Source organism: Arvicanthis niloticus, chromosome X (assembly GCF_011762505.2).
Source record: "Arvicanthis niloticus isolate mArvNil1 chromosome X, mArvNil1.pat.X, whole genome shotgun sequence".
In the NCBI taxonomy this organism is placed as follows: domain Eukaryota; kingdom Metazoa; phylum Chordata; class Mammalia; order Rodentia; family Muridae; genus Arvicanthis; species Arvicanthis niloticus.
In genome coordinates, this window is record NC_047679.1 from 54,201,569 (window position 1) to 54,220,561 (window position 18,993).

General features: G+C 42.0%; 2 protein-coding genes across 6 annotated transcripts in view; one reads left to right on the forward strand and one right to left on the reverse strand.

Annotated features, from left to right (window-relative positions):
* Positions 1-6,540: 6,540 nt before the first annotated feature.
* On the reverse strand, positions 6,541-9,803 carry Pdzd11 (PDZ domain containing 11). Of its 4 annotated transcripts, none has more exons than XM_034485122.2 (7): positions 9,684-9,803; positions 9,111-9,210; positions 8,435-8,518; positions 8,175-8,231; positions 7,514-7,612; positions 7,236-7,296; positions 6,541-7,078 (listed from the first exon to the last, which is right to left on the reverse strand). In XM_034485122.2, exons 2-7 carry the CDS (start codon positions 9,195-9,197, stop codon positions 7,044-7,046), a joined length of 423 nt encoding a protein of 140 aa, XP_034341013.1. In that variant the 5' UTR covers positions 9,198-9,210; positions 9,684-9,803; the 3' UTR covers positions 6,541-7,043. The 4 variants fall into 4 exon arrangements, with proteins under 4 accessions (XP_034341013.1, XP_034341014.1, XP_076774515.1 ...); XM_034485123.2 differs by having other exon boundaries at positions 9,614-9,722; XM_076918400.1 differs by having other exon boundaries at positions 9,611-9,712.
* A 115-nt stretch (positions 9,804-9,918) lies between these two features.
* The window catches only part of Kif4a (kinesin family member 4A), a 102,689-nt gene continuing 93,614 nt past the window's right edge, over positions 9,919-18,993 (forward strand). The window contains exons 1-2 of one of the 2 annotated variants that reach the window (XM_034485119.2): positions 9,919-10,386; positions 10,501-10,615. In XM_034485119.2, the coding sequence (XP_034341010.1) occupies positions 10,267-10,386; positions 10,501-10,615 (235 nt within the window). In that variant the 5' untranslated portion in view covers positions 9,919-10,266. The remainder of the gene's footprint in view (positions 10,387-10,500; positions 10,616-18,993) is intronic. The other variant, XM_076918394.1, reaches the window with a different exon arrangement.

An 18,993-nucleotide genomic window follows, 5' to 3' on the forward strand; every position in this document is an offset into this window, starting at 1 on the left:
TGGCTGGTGATCAATATGCTATTATTTTTTTCCCCTCAGACAGTACTGGAACTACAGAGAACTTTCTGTTTCAGGCACCTTTACCCCTCCCCCACTCTTAATTACTTACTTGCAGTTACTTGATTAGGGATCTTGTGGTAAGTACTTTGCCCCTATGTGGTCCCTCTGACAAATCATTTGCTTTTTCTCTCTGGCCTCAGCTATCCTGGTCCCTACCTGATCACTTACTCTTGGCCTAGCAGTACCTGGTGCTTACACTGTAAAGAATCCCAGAGAGGAAGCCAAAAGAGTGTAGCCACTCCCAGACTTGGCTATGATGACAACTGTTACCAGTTGCTACTCGAGGAGAGCATGGTGTCATGTCAGGTGGTATAGGTTCAAGTATAGAAAACCATTGTTACAGTATTTCTGCCTGCTCAGTTCAAGGAATGTTTTCGGTTCTTCTAAGGTGAGGTCAAGATCCCTGGAATGAGGCCAGAGGCCATGGCTTGGAGATGAATAGGAAACAAAAATACCAACCTCTGTGCAAAGCCAGGCTTGTATTCCTGGTCTAAGATGGGTTTGAGATAAGAAGCCATGAATGTATGGAATGAGATGGGGAGGCTACTTCTAAGCTGGGTCCTTTTTGTTGAACAGCTAGGGTGTGTACTGGCAGGGGAAGGGAGTCTTATTAGAGACTCTGGCCTTTCAGAGACAAGTATGTACTAGACATATTGAGAGAAAGAGGTGATATCAATGTGGTGTGTAACATGGCTGATCTGACCAACAAATGGTAAGGTTTGTTGGTCTACCCACCTAAAGTTTAATCCTCACATGAAGGGCCCACTGTACTGTTTACTTGGGGCAGCAGAAAACAGTGTTGGGTCAGAAAAGTCACGGGTTCAAGGCTTCCAGTGTTCCTGGCCCTAGACAAGCATCATTATATGTAAGAAGGATTTAACCTCATCCATTTTATTATCTAGCCCCTTTACTTAGTTTCCTTTGCCTAGGCAAGTCTCTGCAGAAAAGGGTGAAGCATAATCTGGGGACCTCAGTGTGATGTTTATTGAGACAAGTGCCCAAACCAGTTGCAATGTGAGAAACAGAACACCCATTTCTCTTCATGACATATCCTTTGCAAGGCCTCTAGTTCCCCACTACCATTTACTTTTAGATAACCCTAGATTGCCCTATGATGGCGAAGGGGCAAAGTTCATTCACCACCCCCATCATGCAGCCTGAAAGCACAAGATCATCTTAGCTTCTGAACCTTTCAAAGAAATTGCTTTTAATTCACTATCTATATACTAAGACAGCTATTCTAGTACAGTTTCTGCCCTTCCTTCCATAAATGGCTTCACCTCGACTGCAGAAATAAAGGGCACATCTTTTTTTCTTAGCTTTTCTGGGGTAGGGAGTGTGAAAGCAGAGAAGCAAGTTTTACTCACTGTTAAAAGCCAGGCCCATTTTTCTGCTTAAGTGGTGATGGAAAACAGAACTAACTTTAGCCAAAAGTGCCTCCTTTGTTTAAGTGAAGCCCATAGGGTCAGAATTCCTCATTTTTACTAGAAGAGGTTCGCAGTTGAGATTTGACTCATCACCTTAACTCTACTATCGTCTTTACTGTAAACTCTAGGGGCTGAAAACTGACTTGAGAACGTCCAGAATTCAGGCATCAAAACCCAATTCCCTATCCATAGCTTAGGTCATTTCAGCCTAACTTGGCAGACACTGTATTTGCCTTTCCATAGCAGCTATTCTCTTCCACCCCCAGGGTTCTGGTATTTTATTGGGTTTTGAGACAGTGGTTCTCAACCTGTAGGTCATAAACCCTTTGGGGTTGCAAAGGCCCTTTCATAGGGGTTACCTAAGGCTATCGAAAACCACAGATATTTACATTACAATTTATAACAGTAATAAACTGTTATGAAGTAGTGACAAAAATTTCATGGTTGGGGGTCATCACAACATGAAGAACTATATTAAATGAGTGCAGTATTAGGAGGGTTGAGAACCACTGCTCTATGTACTCCTGGCTGTTCTGGAACTCATAGAGATCCTCCTGCCTCTGCCTCTCAAGTGCTGGAATCAAAGGTGTGCACCACCCTGCCTGGCCTGGTTTTAACACTTTCTTCTAACTCCTGGACTTAAGAATAAAACAGCTCGTGGAAGTGCTATCAGCTTCTTTTACTACATCTCACAGCTACTGGGTGACACAGAGCACCCTATCTTCATTGATGACTAAAAGACATCTATTTATACAGGATGCAGTTCTAAAATACCTAAGATAACTTCAAAGGCTAGTATAATTTTTGATCCAGTTTTATTAAAATTTGTTTGTGTACGATGCTAAGAACATACCTAGTATAAAAGAAATCATCTTCAACAAATGGTACTGGGAAAACTGCATGTCTGCATGCAGAAGAATGAAATTAGACTCGTATCTCTCACGTCATATAAAAACTAACTCCAAATGGATCAACGACCTCAACACGAAACAGTACACTACATGATATAGGTATAGGAAAAGACTTCCTGAATACGACTCCATTTATTCAAGAACCAAGGCCAACAATTGTCAAGTGGGATTTCATAAAACTAAAAACCTTCTGTACAGCTTAAACAACAATTAACCGTGTGAACATACCCATAAAATGAAGACAATCATTGCCAGCTATATATCTGACAGAAAACTAATATCCAGAATATACAAAGAACTAAAAAAAGTAAAACAAAACAAAAAACCCAATCAAACAAACAAACAAAAATGACCCATTCAAAAAAATGGGCCTGGGACCTGAAGAAGGGAATGCTGAAAAGTAAAAAAAACACAGCTAAGAAATAGCTCAAAATGTTCATTGTCCCTAATAATTAGGGAAATGCAAATCAAAATTACTTTACATTTCACCTTACTCCAGTCAAAATGGCAAAGACTAACACTCAGCAAATGTTGGAGGGCAGGGAAAAAGGAACTCTCATTCCTTATTGGTAGAATTGCAAACTGGCCAGGCGGTGGTGGCGCACGCCTTTAATCCCAGCACTTGGGAGGCAGAGGCAGGAGGATTTCTGAGTTCGAGGCCAGCCTGGTCTACAGAGTGAGTTCCAGGGAAACCCTGTCTCAAAAAACCAAAAAAAAAAAAAAAAAGAATTGCAAACTGATGCAGCTACTCTGGAAATTAGCATGGAGAATTCTCAAGAGGCTAAAAATAAACTAACCATATGACCCAGCTATGCTGTTTACTGGCATATGCTCAAAGGACTTGAAATCCTACTCTGAAGCTACTTGCTCAACCATGTTCATTGCTGTTGTATTTACAATAGCTAGGATATGGAGATTACCCAAATACCCTCAATTGAGGAATGATAATGAAACATACACACTATGCAGTATTTGTCAGCTGTAAAGAAAAATAAAATAAAATACTCTGTAGGTAAATGGAACTAGAAAAGATCATATTGAATGAGGTACCCTAAAAATATACACACACATTTAATAACAGTCAATGAAAGAAATTAATCAAATATATAAAAGGCCACAAATTTGAAAGAAAACAAGGAGGGATATATGGGAGGGTTTAGAAGAAAGGGAGGGGAAGAAAAGGTATAATTATGATCCCCAAAAACAAATTTGAAAAATGATGTATGTACCTGCTTATCTGTATGTGTACCACCTGGGGGCTCCACAGGGCAAAAGACAATGGAACTGCAGTTACTGATGGTTTTGAGTCACCATGTAGGTGCTGGAAATTGAACCCAGGTCCTCTGAAAGAGCCACTAGTGCATTTAATGCTGAGCTACGGCTGGAACTTTTGACCTTAATGATCACACTTCTTAGATAAGCTGCTTTTGTGTTTATTATTTACTTACTGTGTGTGCATGTATGTGAATGAATATGCCATGGCATACATGTGGACGTGTGTGTGTGTGTGTGTGTGTGTGTGTGTGTGAAGATAACTTGCAGAAGTTTGTTCTCCTGTCACGGGAATCTAACTCAGGCCATTAGGCCTGGCAGTACTTGCCTTAACCTGCTGAGCCATGTCATTGGCCCATATTAATTGTTTTAAAACCTATTAACTGGGAGTTGTTGGATCTTCTTTCCCAGTTTCCTGGGCTGCAAGCCACCTTAATTATTAAATAATATTTAACCTGAAATCCAACTTAGTGTGTCACTCTACTTGGCCTTGAAGAATTTTTATTATTCATAACAAGAACTATATTAATAAAATTAAAATAATGAATTTCCGTGAACCTCACAGTAGATCAGTGGGTCTCAACCTTCCTAATGCTGTGACCCCCAATATAGTTCATGTTGTGGTGACCCCAATCTATCAAACTATTTTTGTTGCTACTTCATAACTGTAATTTTGCTGTTATAAATCATAATGTAAATATCTGATATGCAGATGGCCTTAGGCCTCCCCAAAGGATTCTTGACCCACAGGTTGATAATTGCTTTCTTAGAGCAAGATCTTTACAAGAAACTTCTATGGGCCTCTTCCTAGCTCATCATTATGAATCTCCAAGGTCTTGTGCAGGTGACCACAGCTTGGTATATTCATGACTACAATGGCTATCGTATTGAGAAGATAAAAGATAGTTCTCCTCTCTATCCTCTGGCTCTATTATTTCCACCCTGCACTTTTTCTGCCATGTTCCCTGGATCTCATATGGAGTGTAAAACTTTTAAATGCTGCTAATAGAATGACTGTTGAATTAATAAATTATGGTAAGGGAAAAATCTCAACTACAGAGATGTCAACATTAGTAAAATCCTTGTTGTACAAACATGAGGACATGAATCCCATAGTGCACTTAAAATGCTGGATGCCTGTCATGCTGACACACACCTTTAATCCCAGCAGCAGCAGGCAGATGTCTGTGAGGCGGCGGCATGGTCTACATGGCAAGTTCTAGGAAGAGCCAGAGCTAAAAAAAATAGAGATTCTATTTTTTTTAAAAAAAGGAATTATGGGATGTGGTAGCAGACACCTGTAATCCCAGCCTTGGGGAGGTAGAGAGAGGAGGAACCCTGGGGCCTCCTTGCCAGACAATCTGGCTAAATAAAAAATTCAGGTTCAGTGACAGATATAGTCTTCAAAAATAAGATAAAAGTGACTGAAGAAAGATGGCCAATGTCAACTTTGGACCTTCACACACAAAAAATAACAAGAAATAAAATAAATCCTGCTACCCACAGCTGGGTGCAGTGATATACACCTGTACCCTCTGAACTTCAGAGACTGAAGCAAGAAGATCAGGAGCCCAAGGCCAGCTGGAGTATGTACCAAGAACCTACCTCAGAAAAAATATGAATGAAAACTTAATAACCATGGAAATAGTCTTGACTTTAACATTCAGCAGACACAGCTATTAGTTTTGTGGAAATATCCAAGCTTTTCTTTCTCTGGTGGCCACTGGGTGTCAGCAGAGCAAATAAGAGGATAGACTTCCTAGGAAGACTTGAGCTAATTTTACCTCCAGCTCTGCTCAGAAGGCCCAGCGCCAACAATGCTATGGAACTGGGTCTCTAGCCATGCCTTTAGTACAGCTGGGGTAGGATTCATGGGAAGAGCCAGTTTCCACACTTCATTCACTTGATCCCAGTACTCATGAGGCAGAGGCAAGTGATCTCTGTAAGTTCAAGGTCAGCCTGGTCTACAGAGTGAGTTCCAAAACAGCCAAGGTTACAGAGAAACCCTGTCTCAAACAAAGCAAAATAAGTAAGTAAATAAACAAATAAGGTAGATTCCTAGGTTCTCCCTCAAACCAAAAGAATCGCTCTCCAGAAGGAATTAAGAGATTCAGTTCAGCTTCCCAGGATTATTCTTGTATGTGTCTGCTTGCCACACCCTGCAGGTGAAGGACAGCAGACAATTTTGGGAGTCTGTTCTCTCCTTCCATCAAGTGGGTCCTGGAGATTAAACTCAGACTATCAGGCTTGGAAGAAGGCATCCTTTCAGCCCAGAGAGTCATCTTGATAGCTCTCCCTAGGATTCTTAAGTCAAATGTTGGGTTTACACTGTAGCAGTGCCTCCTTCAGAGAAAATAACTTTTCAATTATGACTGGGTATTTTAATGTCAGTCAATGGAGATGACACAGTCATGATCTATGCAGGTATGCAATGTTCAGTCACTAAGGATCTAGGAAGACATAAAGTTATTTGGGGGTAGGGTTAGAAAGAGAAGGAAGTTGGTAGTTACCACTAATCAAACAAGTGAAGCGAAATTAGGAACCACTTTTCTACTGTTGCTTGTGAAAAGAAACAATCGATGCCACTTCCTGGGCTTAAGTTCCAGATCAGATAATGTGGGAAAGAATATATTAACACCACCCCTACAGCACAAAGTCTAATACTCCTGGGGAAGGGGCAGTTTTACCCAGGGCCCTTGACTCTAGGGATCCCTTGGGTATTTTATGGCTAGTGTTTTTTAAGATCCCAAGTATTCTGGCCAGATAGAGTTGTAAAGTAAGTATGATGTTGCTGTTTCTCCCAGTGTTGGATTGTGGTATTTGTTTTCCTCAATGGCATTTTATATTCAAGCAGTATCACTCAAGCCACGTTTGTTCAGTATTGTGTTTTTACTTTTGGTGGGGGCAGGGATGAGAAGGAAGTGTCTCCTTGGAGTCTCCTAAGTGTATGGGACTCCAAGGTATATGTACAAGGACTGGATGGCATGGCCAGGCAAATCAGATGGAAGGTCCCCAAGACTCTTTTTTTTTCCTACTGATTTCTACGAATAAAATGATAAGCTGTATAAGTGACCAATCTAAGGTACCTGATAAATGCCAGTTATTTTCTAGTTGGCTTTCCCCCACAGGCTACAGACATCTAGACATCACTATCTTTCTCCTTTTCCAGAATGAAACTCACCTAGCAAACTAGGGAACGCCTAGTACAGTACAGTTAATACATAATACAGCTGGTAAGCTGTCTTCCCCATCCTCCCCATCCACTAAACCAGGAGGGTGTGGAGAGTAGAATTTCCTGACTTCTCCAACTTCTCAGAGGTCTAGCCAGCTTGTCCTGGCAGATTCCACATGGAAGGCTGTGGGCTGCAAGTCTTTAGTGCACAGTCCGTTCTTTTTGGCGATGATAATCTGGGGTAAGAAAGAACACAGCACATTATTTTCAAGATGAGCTCCCAACTTCCCATTCCCAACTCCTGGGGCTTGCCATTATTCATATTTAAGAGTTCTACTTACCTAAAGCCCTGCCATATAAGTAAGAAAAGAAAAAGAAAAAAAAGTGCCTTACTGTAGGGAAAGAATCGCACACGCATGCTGATTTCTCGGGCTGTCTTCAGGATTTCAACAGCCTAGAAGGAATACAGCAGCTTGTACAAATGAAGAGATATTACCCAGACAGAAATATAACACAGCAATGGAATGTGCCCTATCTAGGTCACTGATAGCTGCTCTCTTCTGGTACATTTCCCTTGAAGAGATGCTTTCTTACAGGTTAGGCTATTCCGGTCCAACCTGTCCTACCTGAGATGGCTTCTTGTATGACTACAGGCCATGCACTATGCTTACTTTGCTGTGCTCAATATCTTGGAAATCCACATCATTCACAGCTAGAACTTGGTCCCCTTCTTGAAGTCCTGCTCGATGTGCATCCGAGTCTGGAATCACCTGTTGGTGAAGGGGTATCATGTAGTTGTGATGGAGTAAATCAGGGGACTACAGGGGAAATTCAGTGCTGTTCAAATGTCTTATTTTTTTGTGATACCACAGGGAGAGTGGCTTGCTAGATGAAATTTGGTTCTCAGTTTGGTTTTTGTTTTTATAGATTCTTCTTTTTTCAAAGACAGGGTTTCTCTGTGTAGCCCTGGCTGCCCTGGAACTCACTCTGTAGACCAGACTGGCCTTGAACTCATAGAGATCTGCCTACCCTTTGCCTCCTGTGTGCTGGGACTAAAGTCATATGCCACCACTGTCCAGCCTGACTTTATAGATTATTGCCTACTCCTAATCTTCCTGCTTCTGTCCGTGCTGTTCTCGGAGTACTGACATGCCCACGTGCCCCACCACACTGGGCCCAAGTACAATTCTGAGAAAGGCTAAATTCCCATTATGTCTATTCTACCACTCCACCAGGTCATCCACTTTTTATCTGATGGGCCACCAGTGCATTTTAATATGATAACAAAGTAGCTAGCCATACAGCCTATCATACACACACATTCACACAGACCTTGGAGATGAAGATGCCTAGCTGGGAGGCCTTTCCTCCTCGGATGTTAAATCCCAACTGAAAGACAAGGACACAGGATGCAGACTCAGCATAGACATAAGAACAGGGACATCTATGTACTCAGAAGAAAAAGAGATTCTATGGAAGTGTCATCTCTGCTCTTCTGGTCCCCTACCTCCCAATCCACATTCATGCCCCAACCACGGTCAACTTCTGGCATGGACAAAATGTTACTGAAATAAGAGCCTCTATAAGTTTACCTGAGCACCAGGAGGCTTCTTCAGTGTGACAATTCGGGGCAGAAACTGGGTCAACTCATTGTTGTAGTCTGGGTGGTACACTCTCTGCAAGATATAGCAATCTCAGAAATCTCATTTCCAGTCTTAGCTGTTATATCTACCTCCTTTTAGAATATTAAAAAATCAGATATGTCAGGAAATGCTAATGTCATAGACTCAGTTTACATAGAACAGCTAACACAGTCCACAGGAGTGGTTGCTTAGTCTCAGGACATGCTAGTGGCCCTATAGATCACTATTCCTTTTTTATTAACAGGATGGAAACTAAGGTTCTGAATTTTCAGAATTCACTAGTGTAAAGGGTTCTGGCAGGATGATTCTACAAGTTGCCAATGGGTCACTGTTGCTCATCTAAGATTCACTCTCGGCCAGGCGGTGGTGGCGCACACCTTTAGTCCCAGCACTTGGGAGGCAGAGGCAGGCGGATTTCTGAGTTCGAGGCCAGCCTGGTCTACAGAGTGAGTTCCAGGACAGTCAGGACTACACAGAGAAACCCTATCTTGAAAAACCAAAAAAAAAAAAAAAAAAAAAAGAGTCACTCTCCATTGAGTTTCATAACCTTGCTACTTTATCTTTCATAGATCTCATGCTTGGGATTGGTATTTCTTATTCGGGAATGCAGATGGTTCGTTCCCACCTCATGAGGAGGAATCCATGCTGGAGGATTTTCATAGGCAGGCAGGAAAACCACTGGGTAGTCATCATAAGGAATCCGGTTGTCCATTTCAGGCAAAGCCCTGAAAAGGACGAATCAAAGGAAACAAAAAGGATTTTTAAAAAGGGCCAAGTTTCAGAAAGCATTCTATCCAAGGGCCATTCATTTATGGGAGTAGCCCACAAGTTGGTGATAAGATTGGAGCGGGGTAGGGGGAAGAAGTAACAAAAATAAGCAAAACCAAAACATCTAATTTTTTAAAGCACTCTAATGGCATGTTTGCATCTCTCACAATTCTACAAAAATAGGTGTCACGGCTTTCAACCTAGAAACTAGAATTACATCAATAAAGATCTACCTTAAAACTGCAAGGGAGTGCCAACTCTAACTATCTCATAGGGATTGGGGCCAGGCACAGTGCCACAGTCTCTAGAGGTGCTTAGTAAACGTGGCGTCTACAGATGGGCTCCATCAACACGGGCTACCTTCCAGATCCAGGTCCTGCAACCCGCCCGTCTCCCGCGCTCGCGACCACTTAACTCAGTGCCACCTCACCGGTAAGAAGGCCTCCCTCAGCGACAGCCAATTCGGCGTCGGAACCGGAAGCGGATGTTCGCTACCACCCTGCAAGGGCGGAGCTCGCTTTGGGCGAGCCGGCTCGCCAGCCCCCACGGGCGTCACGTTGTGTGCGTGCTCACGTTCCTGTGCTTCTCACAGCCCGTATGCGCTCCGATTGGCTGGCGCCTCTGGGATCAATTTGAAACTTGGCGGTTAAAGCTCCGGTTGGAACTGGGCGGCAGGGAAGATCGGGGCAAGGGATGTTTAGTTTGGTGAGTTACTGGGCGCCGCGTTAGCTCAGATTCTGTGCTTTGTGGCACTTTAGGACTTGGGGTCGCGGTCGCTGTCTCCGCTGGAGTTTATTTCAGACACCACTTCACCCTGCAGTATTGGGACTGACAAACCATTAGGCGGTGTGACCAACAGTGACAGGATACAGTGGTCCTGCTGGGAGGGAGAGTGTATCAGCGAGTTCCGAGGTCTCCTACAGCCTGAGAAGGGCCTTTCCGCTCCTGCCAGCTTCCGGAGGCTCCAGGGAGAGCTGGCTTCACTCGACACGGACACCTGCTGAGCTGATACCATGAAAGAAGAAGTGAAGGGAATTCCTGTAAGAGTGGCACTGCGCTGTCGCCCTCTCGTCTCTAAAGAGATTAATGAGGGCTGCCAGATGTGCCTTTCCTTTGTGCCTGGAGAGCCTCAGGTGGGTAGTCAAGTCTAGAGTGGCTTCCTCCACACCTGAGGCTGAAAGGAGTGAGGGGCGTGGTCAGGCATTTGTTTTTTAATCCTTCTATCCCTTGTCTCTTGCCTCTTGCAGGTGGTGGTTGGTAATGATAAATCATTTACCTATGATTTTGTGTTTGACCCCTCTACTGAACAGGAAGAGGTCTTTAATACAGCAGTAGCTCCACTCATAAAAGGCGTGTTTAAAGGTGAGGCTGTTTAATTCATTGGGAGGGTTTTTTTGAGCATATATTATGTGTGGGTCATATAGATGTTACAAATAGAGGAATGAATGAAACAGACTCCTGCCTTTAAAATCAGCCCACAGCCTAGTAACATTTGTGAAAGTCTTTCCACCCTTGAAGCTAGTTTCAGACTTGACCTGGATATATTTTGCTGTCTTGGGACCTCACAGAGAACCTTTCATTACAGCACTTGGGAGGCCAAGGCAAACAGATCTCTACATAGTGAGTTGGAAAACATCCAGGAGTACCTAGTGAGATTCTGCCTCACAAACAAAACACAAAGCAAAATAAAGAATATGTGGCCTTTGTTTGGTGCTGGTCGTGTACTAATCTGCTGAAGTCCCAAGAATATTCCGATGTGTAATATAGTCTCTGGGCTCTTGAGGAGTTCAAAGTTCACAGGGTCAGAAACCAGGTAGATGACATAGGAACTGGGATCCAGGAGGGCGGTTTTGAAACCTCTCACCATCCACCAGGCTTCACGAAGGCGCCATAGCACTTACAGATAACTACATGAGTGAGTTTGAACACATAGACAAAATTTAAATTTTTACACCTATTTAAAATTGGGGGGGGGGTGATTTTTCTTTTCTTTTTTTTTCTTCCTTTCTTTTCTTTTCTTTCTTTCTTTCTTTCTTTCTTTCTTTTTTTTTTTTTTTTTTTTTTTTTTTGGCGTTTTATTTCCCTAGACAGTGTTGTAGCTCAGGTTGGTCTTAAATTCACAGTGTAGCCAAAAGTGGATAGGACGACGCATGTGTTTGATCCTGTCACCAAGGAGGCAGGCAGAAACAATTGGATCTGTAAGTTCAAGGCCAGGCTGGTCTGGTCTACACATCTAGGGTTCCAGGCCAGTCAGGGCTACATAGTGAGACTCTGTTTAATATGTAGTGTGTATGGAGTGTGACTCCCACTGTAGAAGCTCTAGAAGTTTCACTGTTTTCCTACAACGTGGTGTGAGAATTGGAAGGCTGGCACCAAACTCCATTAAGGGAGATGAGGTTAATTTCCAACTGTAGGGAACTTTTAAGATAGGTATGAGTGAAATGTTTAGATAGAATTTTCCCCCTAAAGCCCTTGAATACTGTGGCCAGCTAGTAATCTTTACTGCAGAAGCTAAGCTTTTAAGGGCAGTATTCTAAAGAGAGTAGGACCTGAGAGATGTCTACTTGTCATATTAGTTACAATAGTTATTAAATTTTCTTTTTTTATTAATTGAGAGTTTCGTATATACACGTTTTTATCAAATCTTCTCTCGTTTTCTCTCCTCCACTTCTTCCTGTGTCCAGCATATATATTCTTTTTTTCTTTATCCCAGACTCTGTTCAGTGTTGCCTGTATGTCAGAACATCTTATGGTGCATGGGTAGCCTCTTGGTCACATCCCTGAAGAAAACTGTCCCTCCTCCAGTAGCCACCAATTGCTAGTAGCTCATCAGCTAGGTGTGGGACTTCATGAGTGTCACCCTGTGTCCTTGCTAGGATTTTTGGCTGCCTTGATCTTGTGCAGATCTCAATAGTTGTTCATTTAAAACTTAGAACCATATCATACTAGTGTTTTTAAATTATTAAATATGTTGCAATAATCTAGTTTAACTTTTCACCCAAGTGCTTTCTAGTAATAAGTTGCCAGGCAATGGTGGTGCACGCCTTTAATCCCAGCACTCAGAAGGTAGAGAGGCAGTTGGGATACCTGAGTTTGAGACCAGCCTGGTCTACGGATAGAGTTCCAGGACAGCCAGTGCTACACAGAGAAACTCTGTCTTGGAAAATGACAACAACAACAACAAAAAACAAAGCAGAAACTTAAAAAATGATGTCATGTCTCAGGGTATATCAAATATCTTTGTATATGTTTATAGTGTATGCACATGTTTATACAGGTATCCTTGCTCAGGATAGAGGTCAGAGGTCAACATTAGGTGTTTCCCTCTATCGCTCACTCTCTATCTTGTTTTTTGAGACAGGATCCCTTGCTGAACCATTTCAGTTAGACTTGACAGTTTGAAGACCTTGGGATCCACCTGTGTCTGCCCTCTCAGTACTGGGGCTGCACAGATACATGCTATCATGCCTGGTTTTTATATGGGCACTAGAGATCTGAACTCAGGTTCTCATGCTTGCACAGCAAGCAGTTTACCCACTAGGACATCTCTCCAGACCCAACCTTTATTCATGTCTTTTCTATTGATTTGTTTTGTGTGACTTGTGTGTGCTGGTGTATCTCACTGAACATGTGCTGGTCAGAACACAACTTGTAGGAGTCAGTTCTTCTACTCTATGGGTTCCAAGGGCCAGCAACAGGTTGCCAGGCTTGGCCTTAAGTGCTATTACCCACCAGGCCACCCTATCAGCCCCTGGTTTTTTTCTTTCTTTAAGACAAGGCTCAGGTATTTGCTGGCTTTCCTGGAACTAAACTCACTAAATAACCAAGGATGACCTTGAACTTTGGTTCTCCCTATGACCTCCCCAGGTCAGGATTCCAGATGTATACCATCTTCCTTGGTTTGGTTTATGCTGTGTGGGAAAGCAAACTCATGGCTTTGTGTATGTTAGAGAAGTGCTCTGCCAAGTGAGCTATAGCCCCAGACTAAATATCTAGTTGTAAAACTTGAAAACACTGTAGTTACAGAAATGTTGCAAAAACAACATAAAGATGCCATTTTTTTCTGGAATTATTGGTAAGTTGTTGACCCTATGAGCCCTAAGTACTTTACCATATATTTCCAATAAGAGTCATCATAATATGACATAGCCATCATAATCACGGAAGTTGCAATGTCGCATTACTACCTTCTAATCCTCAGCCCTATTCAAATGTTGCCAGTTCTTTCAGTAATGCCCTTTATAGCAAAGGGTCTAGTTCAAACAGCATGTTATAATAAGCTGTGTCCTTCTTTAAAGTAGTTCTTGAACCTTTGGTTTCTGAGGTTTTTAAAGCTTTCATTGTTTTAATACTTGAAGATTACAGGGCTCTTAGATCTTTCCGTTTGTTTTTATCTAACATTATAATAAAATTTGAGCTTGGTTTTTGTTTTGGGTTTTTTTTGGGGGGGGTTGTTTATTTTTAGCAGAAACAACACAGGCATGCTTCTGTATTCTGATTCCTGTCAGGCAGTATATGGTTTTGATATATATGCCCTATTACTATTATTGTTAATATCAATAATCTAAGGTATAAGTCTATCAAATCTCCCTCTGTAAAGTTAATTTTTTTTGCATATTTGAAAAAGCATTATATAGTTCTTTCTAATTCTCTTCTACTTACTTTTCTCTTTTACATGATTTTGTTTAATTCTCATCTAGTTTACTATTTCTTCCCTCCACTCTCTTCTTCATTCTATTTTAATAATTAAATTGCTCCCCACTTCCTTTTCCCTCTCCAACTCCTACCATGTCCCACACCTTTCCCCTTAAGTACACGGCCTCTTTTTAATTCCTGTTACATATACACCCACATACTCAACTGTATGATACATAAATTAGAACCCGCTGAGTCTACTCAGTGTTGCTCATATGTATATGATTTCAGGGCTGACCACTTGGTATGGATAACCAGTTAAGGGGACATCCCTAGGGAAGACTGATTCTCCTCCTCTCAGCAGTTGTTAATTGCCTGTAGTTCTCTGTGGAAGTGTGGAGGCCTCTGAGGTTTCTCCCTTCCATGTTAGCATGTCACTTGATATTGTCCTTCAGGTCTTGTTTAGGCAGCCATACTGTTGAGGTACCATGAGTGAAACCTTCTTGTCATTTTTAGGTGACACAATCTCACAGCAGATTTCCCGGTCCTTGAGCTCTTACAATCTTGCTGCCTCCTTGTCTGCCATGTTCCCTGGGTCTTAGGTGCAGGGGTTGTGTGCTGTGCATGTAGCCATTAGGGGCGAGCATCCCATTTGCAGGTGTTCTCTGCATTTTGACCAGTTTTGATTTTCTGTAATGGTCTTCATCCAATGCAAAGAGAAGCTTTGAAGAGTCAGAGCTACTCTTATCTATGGGTATAAGGATAAGTGTTTAGAATACAGTTGGGATATATACTGGTTTAGTAAAATAGCTGTAGTTCTATTCTCTGAGTGTCACCTTTAGGGATATCTTGCTATGCTGGTCGTTGTTGTGGTTCACAGGCTTCACAGCTAGGCAGGACTGTTGGTTACTTCCCTCCCTTGACAGTTTCTATAAAGACACCTGCAGGTCTATGAAAGCTGGTTCCCAATGAAGAGGTTTTCAGGTCAGAGCCATCTCAGATCCTCCAAGTCCAGTGTCCAAAGTGCATGGTGTCTTCAGCAACAGGCGCTTAACCTTCAGCCTTTGGAGTACAACAGTAGTAGCCTGTGCTGTCTTGGGAATCTCTTGTCTCTCTGACTAACAACTTGAAAGGGAGTTTCTCATGTCCAGTACTAGGTGTTTTTGTTTGTTTGGTTGGTTTTTTAGATATTATAGGGCTCTTAGGGGGAAAGGGAACATCGTCAACCCAGGTGGCATAAGTTCATTTAAATTATATATGCATGTACATACATTTATATATATTAATATAATTTTAGGTAAATAATAATATGACTCCTTATGAGTTTTATTAGTGCTATTTGCCCCTCCACCCTCCCTGTCCTGTATTGACCCCACTAGTTCCTCTGCAATTAGAGCCCCAGCATTTTTCCATTTTCCCCTTCCTATCATGTGTATCCTGCTGCTTCTTTTGAAAACAGTCTCATTGGGTGCATGCCTACTTTGAACTCATTCTGTAATGCAGTAGAGACTAGCTGTGAGCTCCTGATTCTTGTGCTTTCTTCTCCTGAATGCTGGGTTTACAGGCTTGAACCACCACAGTCAGCTACCATCCCCATTTTCTTTAGCCATTTCTGAAATAATATTTTTAGACTTCACTATCAGGTCAGTTTCCTCAAATGCACACCTCCACAGCTTAGTAAAAGTGTCAGTAGTTGTGCTTTTGTATTCTTTTTATTTAATTATTTTTATTATTTTTAATTGTTTGTATATCTGTCTTGTCTGTCTAACTGCCTGCCTATCTGCTTGCCTGCTTGCCTTTCTGTGTGTGAGTATGTGCACATGAGTCCAGGTGCCCATAGAGGTCAGAAGTGTCAGATTCTCCTGGAGGTGGTTGTGAGCCACCTGAAGTGGGTACTTAGGAGTTGAACTCACTGAGCCATCCCTCCAGCCCCTTCTTTTGGGAACCTGGGAAACATGAGAATTAAACTGTATGATTTGAAGACAATGGCATGTATAAAGTGATTCTAATATACATATTTTTAACACCATCCTTATTTATAAGAACCAATCTGATCTTTTTATATTCAGCGCAGTAGTACCCTTTTATACTCTGGACTCCTGGTACCAGAGTACAGAGTGTTTTAGAGACAGTATTAAAATCTGGGTTCCCAAGATATTATAGCTTATACCTATCTGTGGTGTTATAGAAAGTTATAAAATGTTATTCCCTTGCCCCACAGTCATATCAGATTATAACAGCAATATATTTCAATTTACAGGTTAAGAGTTTTCATTTAGAGCAGAAAGCTCCCCTCTCCCCTCTCCCCTCTCCCCTCTCCCTTCTTTCCTCCTCTCTCCTCTCTCCTCTCCCCTCTCCCCTCTCCCCTCTCCCTTCTTTCCTCCTCTCTCCTCTCCCCCCTCTTCTCTCTCCTCTCCCCTCTCTCCTCTCCCCTCTCTCCTCTCCCCTCTCTCCTCTCTCCTCTCTCCTCCCCTCCTCTCCCCTCTCCCCTGCTCTCCACTCTCCCCTCCTCTCCCCCTCCCCTCTCCCCTCTTCCCTCTCCCCTCTCCCCTCTTCCCTCTCCCCTCTCTCCCCTCTCTCCTCTCTCCTCTATCCCCTTTCCCCTCTCTCTCTTCTCTCTCCTCTTCTCACAGAATCTGGCTTGCCTAGAATTTGCTGTGTAGATCAGGCTGACTTTAAAACCCACACGCATCTTCATGCTTTTGAGTCTCAGGTGCTGAGATTCAAGATATTGAACTACAGTGCCAGCAAGTTCTTTTTAAAACTTCAGGGTTATCACTTAAATTAGAAAGTTTTTTTCCTTTTCTATTTTTAGGTTTTAAAGTGGTCTTTTGATTGCTTGCTTGCTTGTTTTTATGTATAGGTGTTTTCCCTGCATGTAAGTCTGTATACCATGTACATGCAGTATCTGCAAAAGCCAGAAGAAGACATTGGACTTGAGTTTCCCATAGTTGTGAGCCACTATGTGGGTGCTAGAAATCAAACCTAGATCCTCTGGAAGAACAGCCAATTCCTTTAACTGCTGAGCCATATCTCTAGCCCCAAGATTTTTCTTTCTAGGCTCCAAAATTAGTTGAGTAAATTGTCGATGACAGCTTTGACAAAAAAATACAGTGATTTTGTTTAAGAGAGATTCCTTTAGACTGTGTCTAATTTTCTCTTAAGGGATGGCTTTCTGGGGTATTTATTACATGTTGAAGCACATTTGAATTTATAGTTTCTTTAGTTCTACTTTATAATCAGTTAGTGAGTTATGATAATTTAAGGTGTGAATAACCCATCTGTTGTCTAATTGTCTCTTTTTGAAGATATTGCTATAGTTATAGCTAGAGTTATCTGTCTCCAGTTCTGATCAAAACTTAAGACTTATGGGATAAAATGAAATGCATGCATAATAATTCATACTCTCTAGCAAGACAAAATATAAAAGTGGATGTAGAAAATAACACTTTCACTTGAACTAAACTCAAACAGATATACATCTTAACCTGTCTTTCTGCAAACATTACAAATTATATAGACTATAATAGAAAACACTGTCACTATTCTATGATGCATCCAATGTAATAATTTATAAAATGTAGGCTGGAGAGGTGGCTCAGAGGTTAATAGCCCTGACTGCTCTTCTAAGAGGTCCTGAGTTCAATTCCCAGCTACCAGGGTAGCTCACAACCATTCGTAATGGAATCTGATGTCCTTTTCTGGTGTGTCTGAAGACAGTGACAGTGTACTCATTCATATACATATACATATATATAGGTAGATAGATATAGATATATATAAAATAAAAAATTTCTAAAATGTGAATAGAGAAAACTCAGTTGTTTACCACACTATTGATCACAGAAAATGATCACAATGTGAGTTTCTATCCTTTTGATCTTTTCTATTTTTACATACAGTTGAATTACTTTTAACCTGCTTTTTTCAGTCAATTATATCTTGAACTTAAAAAAATTCTGTGCTGTTTTAGAGACAGAATATTCCTATGTAACTTAATCTGGTGTTGAATTTTTTTAGGCAGGGTCTTAATATTTTACTATTGCTGTCCTGGAGCTCAATATTGCTATGTAGACCTGGCTGTCCTCCTCAAACTCAGAGATCCTCCTGCCTCTGTCTCCAGAGTTCTGGGATTAAAGATGTGTTCTAGCATACCTGGCTTAGCCTTGACCTTTTTGAAGTGCTGGCATTCGCAGGAAAGCTCTGCCAGGCCTGGTTCATGAACATCTATGAATGGATGATTCTTTATTAGTGCTCCATAATAGCAAAGGGTCTGTGTTACATTTAGTCATACTTAAATGCTGTGTGCATGGAGCCTGACAATATGGCTTTTGTATGTTCAGACAGGGACTTTTCTCATTTTTTCATTTATTTATTCATTTTCTATCCCAATATCAGCTACCCCTCCTCCCAATTTCCCCTCAGATATCTCTTCCTACCATCCCTCTCCCCTTTTCCTCTGAGAGGATGGACCCCTCCCCCATATCACCCTACCCTGGTACATCAAGTCCCTGCTGGGCTAGATGCATCCTTTCCCACTGAGGCCAGACAAGGCAGCCCAGTTAGGGGAACAGGACCCACAGGCAGTAAATAAGTTCAGGGACAGCCCCTGCCCTCCTTTCCCCCCTCCCCTCTCTAGTTGTTGGGGGAACCACACAAAGACTAAGCTGCACATCTGCTACGTATGTATGGCCACTGTAGGGCCACATAGATGTAGGGCCACTAGCTCCAGCCCATGTTCATTCTTTGGTTGGTGGATCCGTTTCTGGGAGTCCCAAGTTTCCAGGTTAGTTGACTCTGTTGGTCTTCCTGTGGAGTTCCCAGATAGGAACTCGTCATTTGTCATAAAAGTACTGCTTTTTCAAATTCTCTTTCCATCCCAACTCTCTTTTTCTTTAAAGACTTATTTCTTTTTATTTTATGTGTATAGGCAATTTGCCTTCATGTATGTCTATGTACCACATGTGTGGCTGCTGGTCACAGAAGCCAGAAGAAGGCATGAGATCCCATGGAACTGTAGGTTGTAAGCTGCCATGTGGGTGCCATGAATCCAACCTGGGTACTCTGGAAGAACAGCCAGTGCTCTTAACCACTGAGCCATCTCT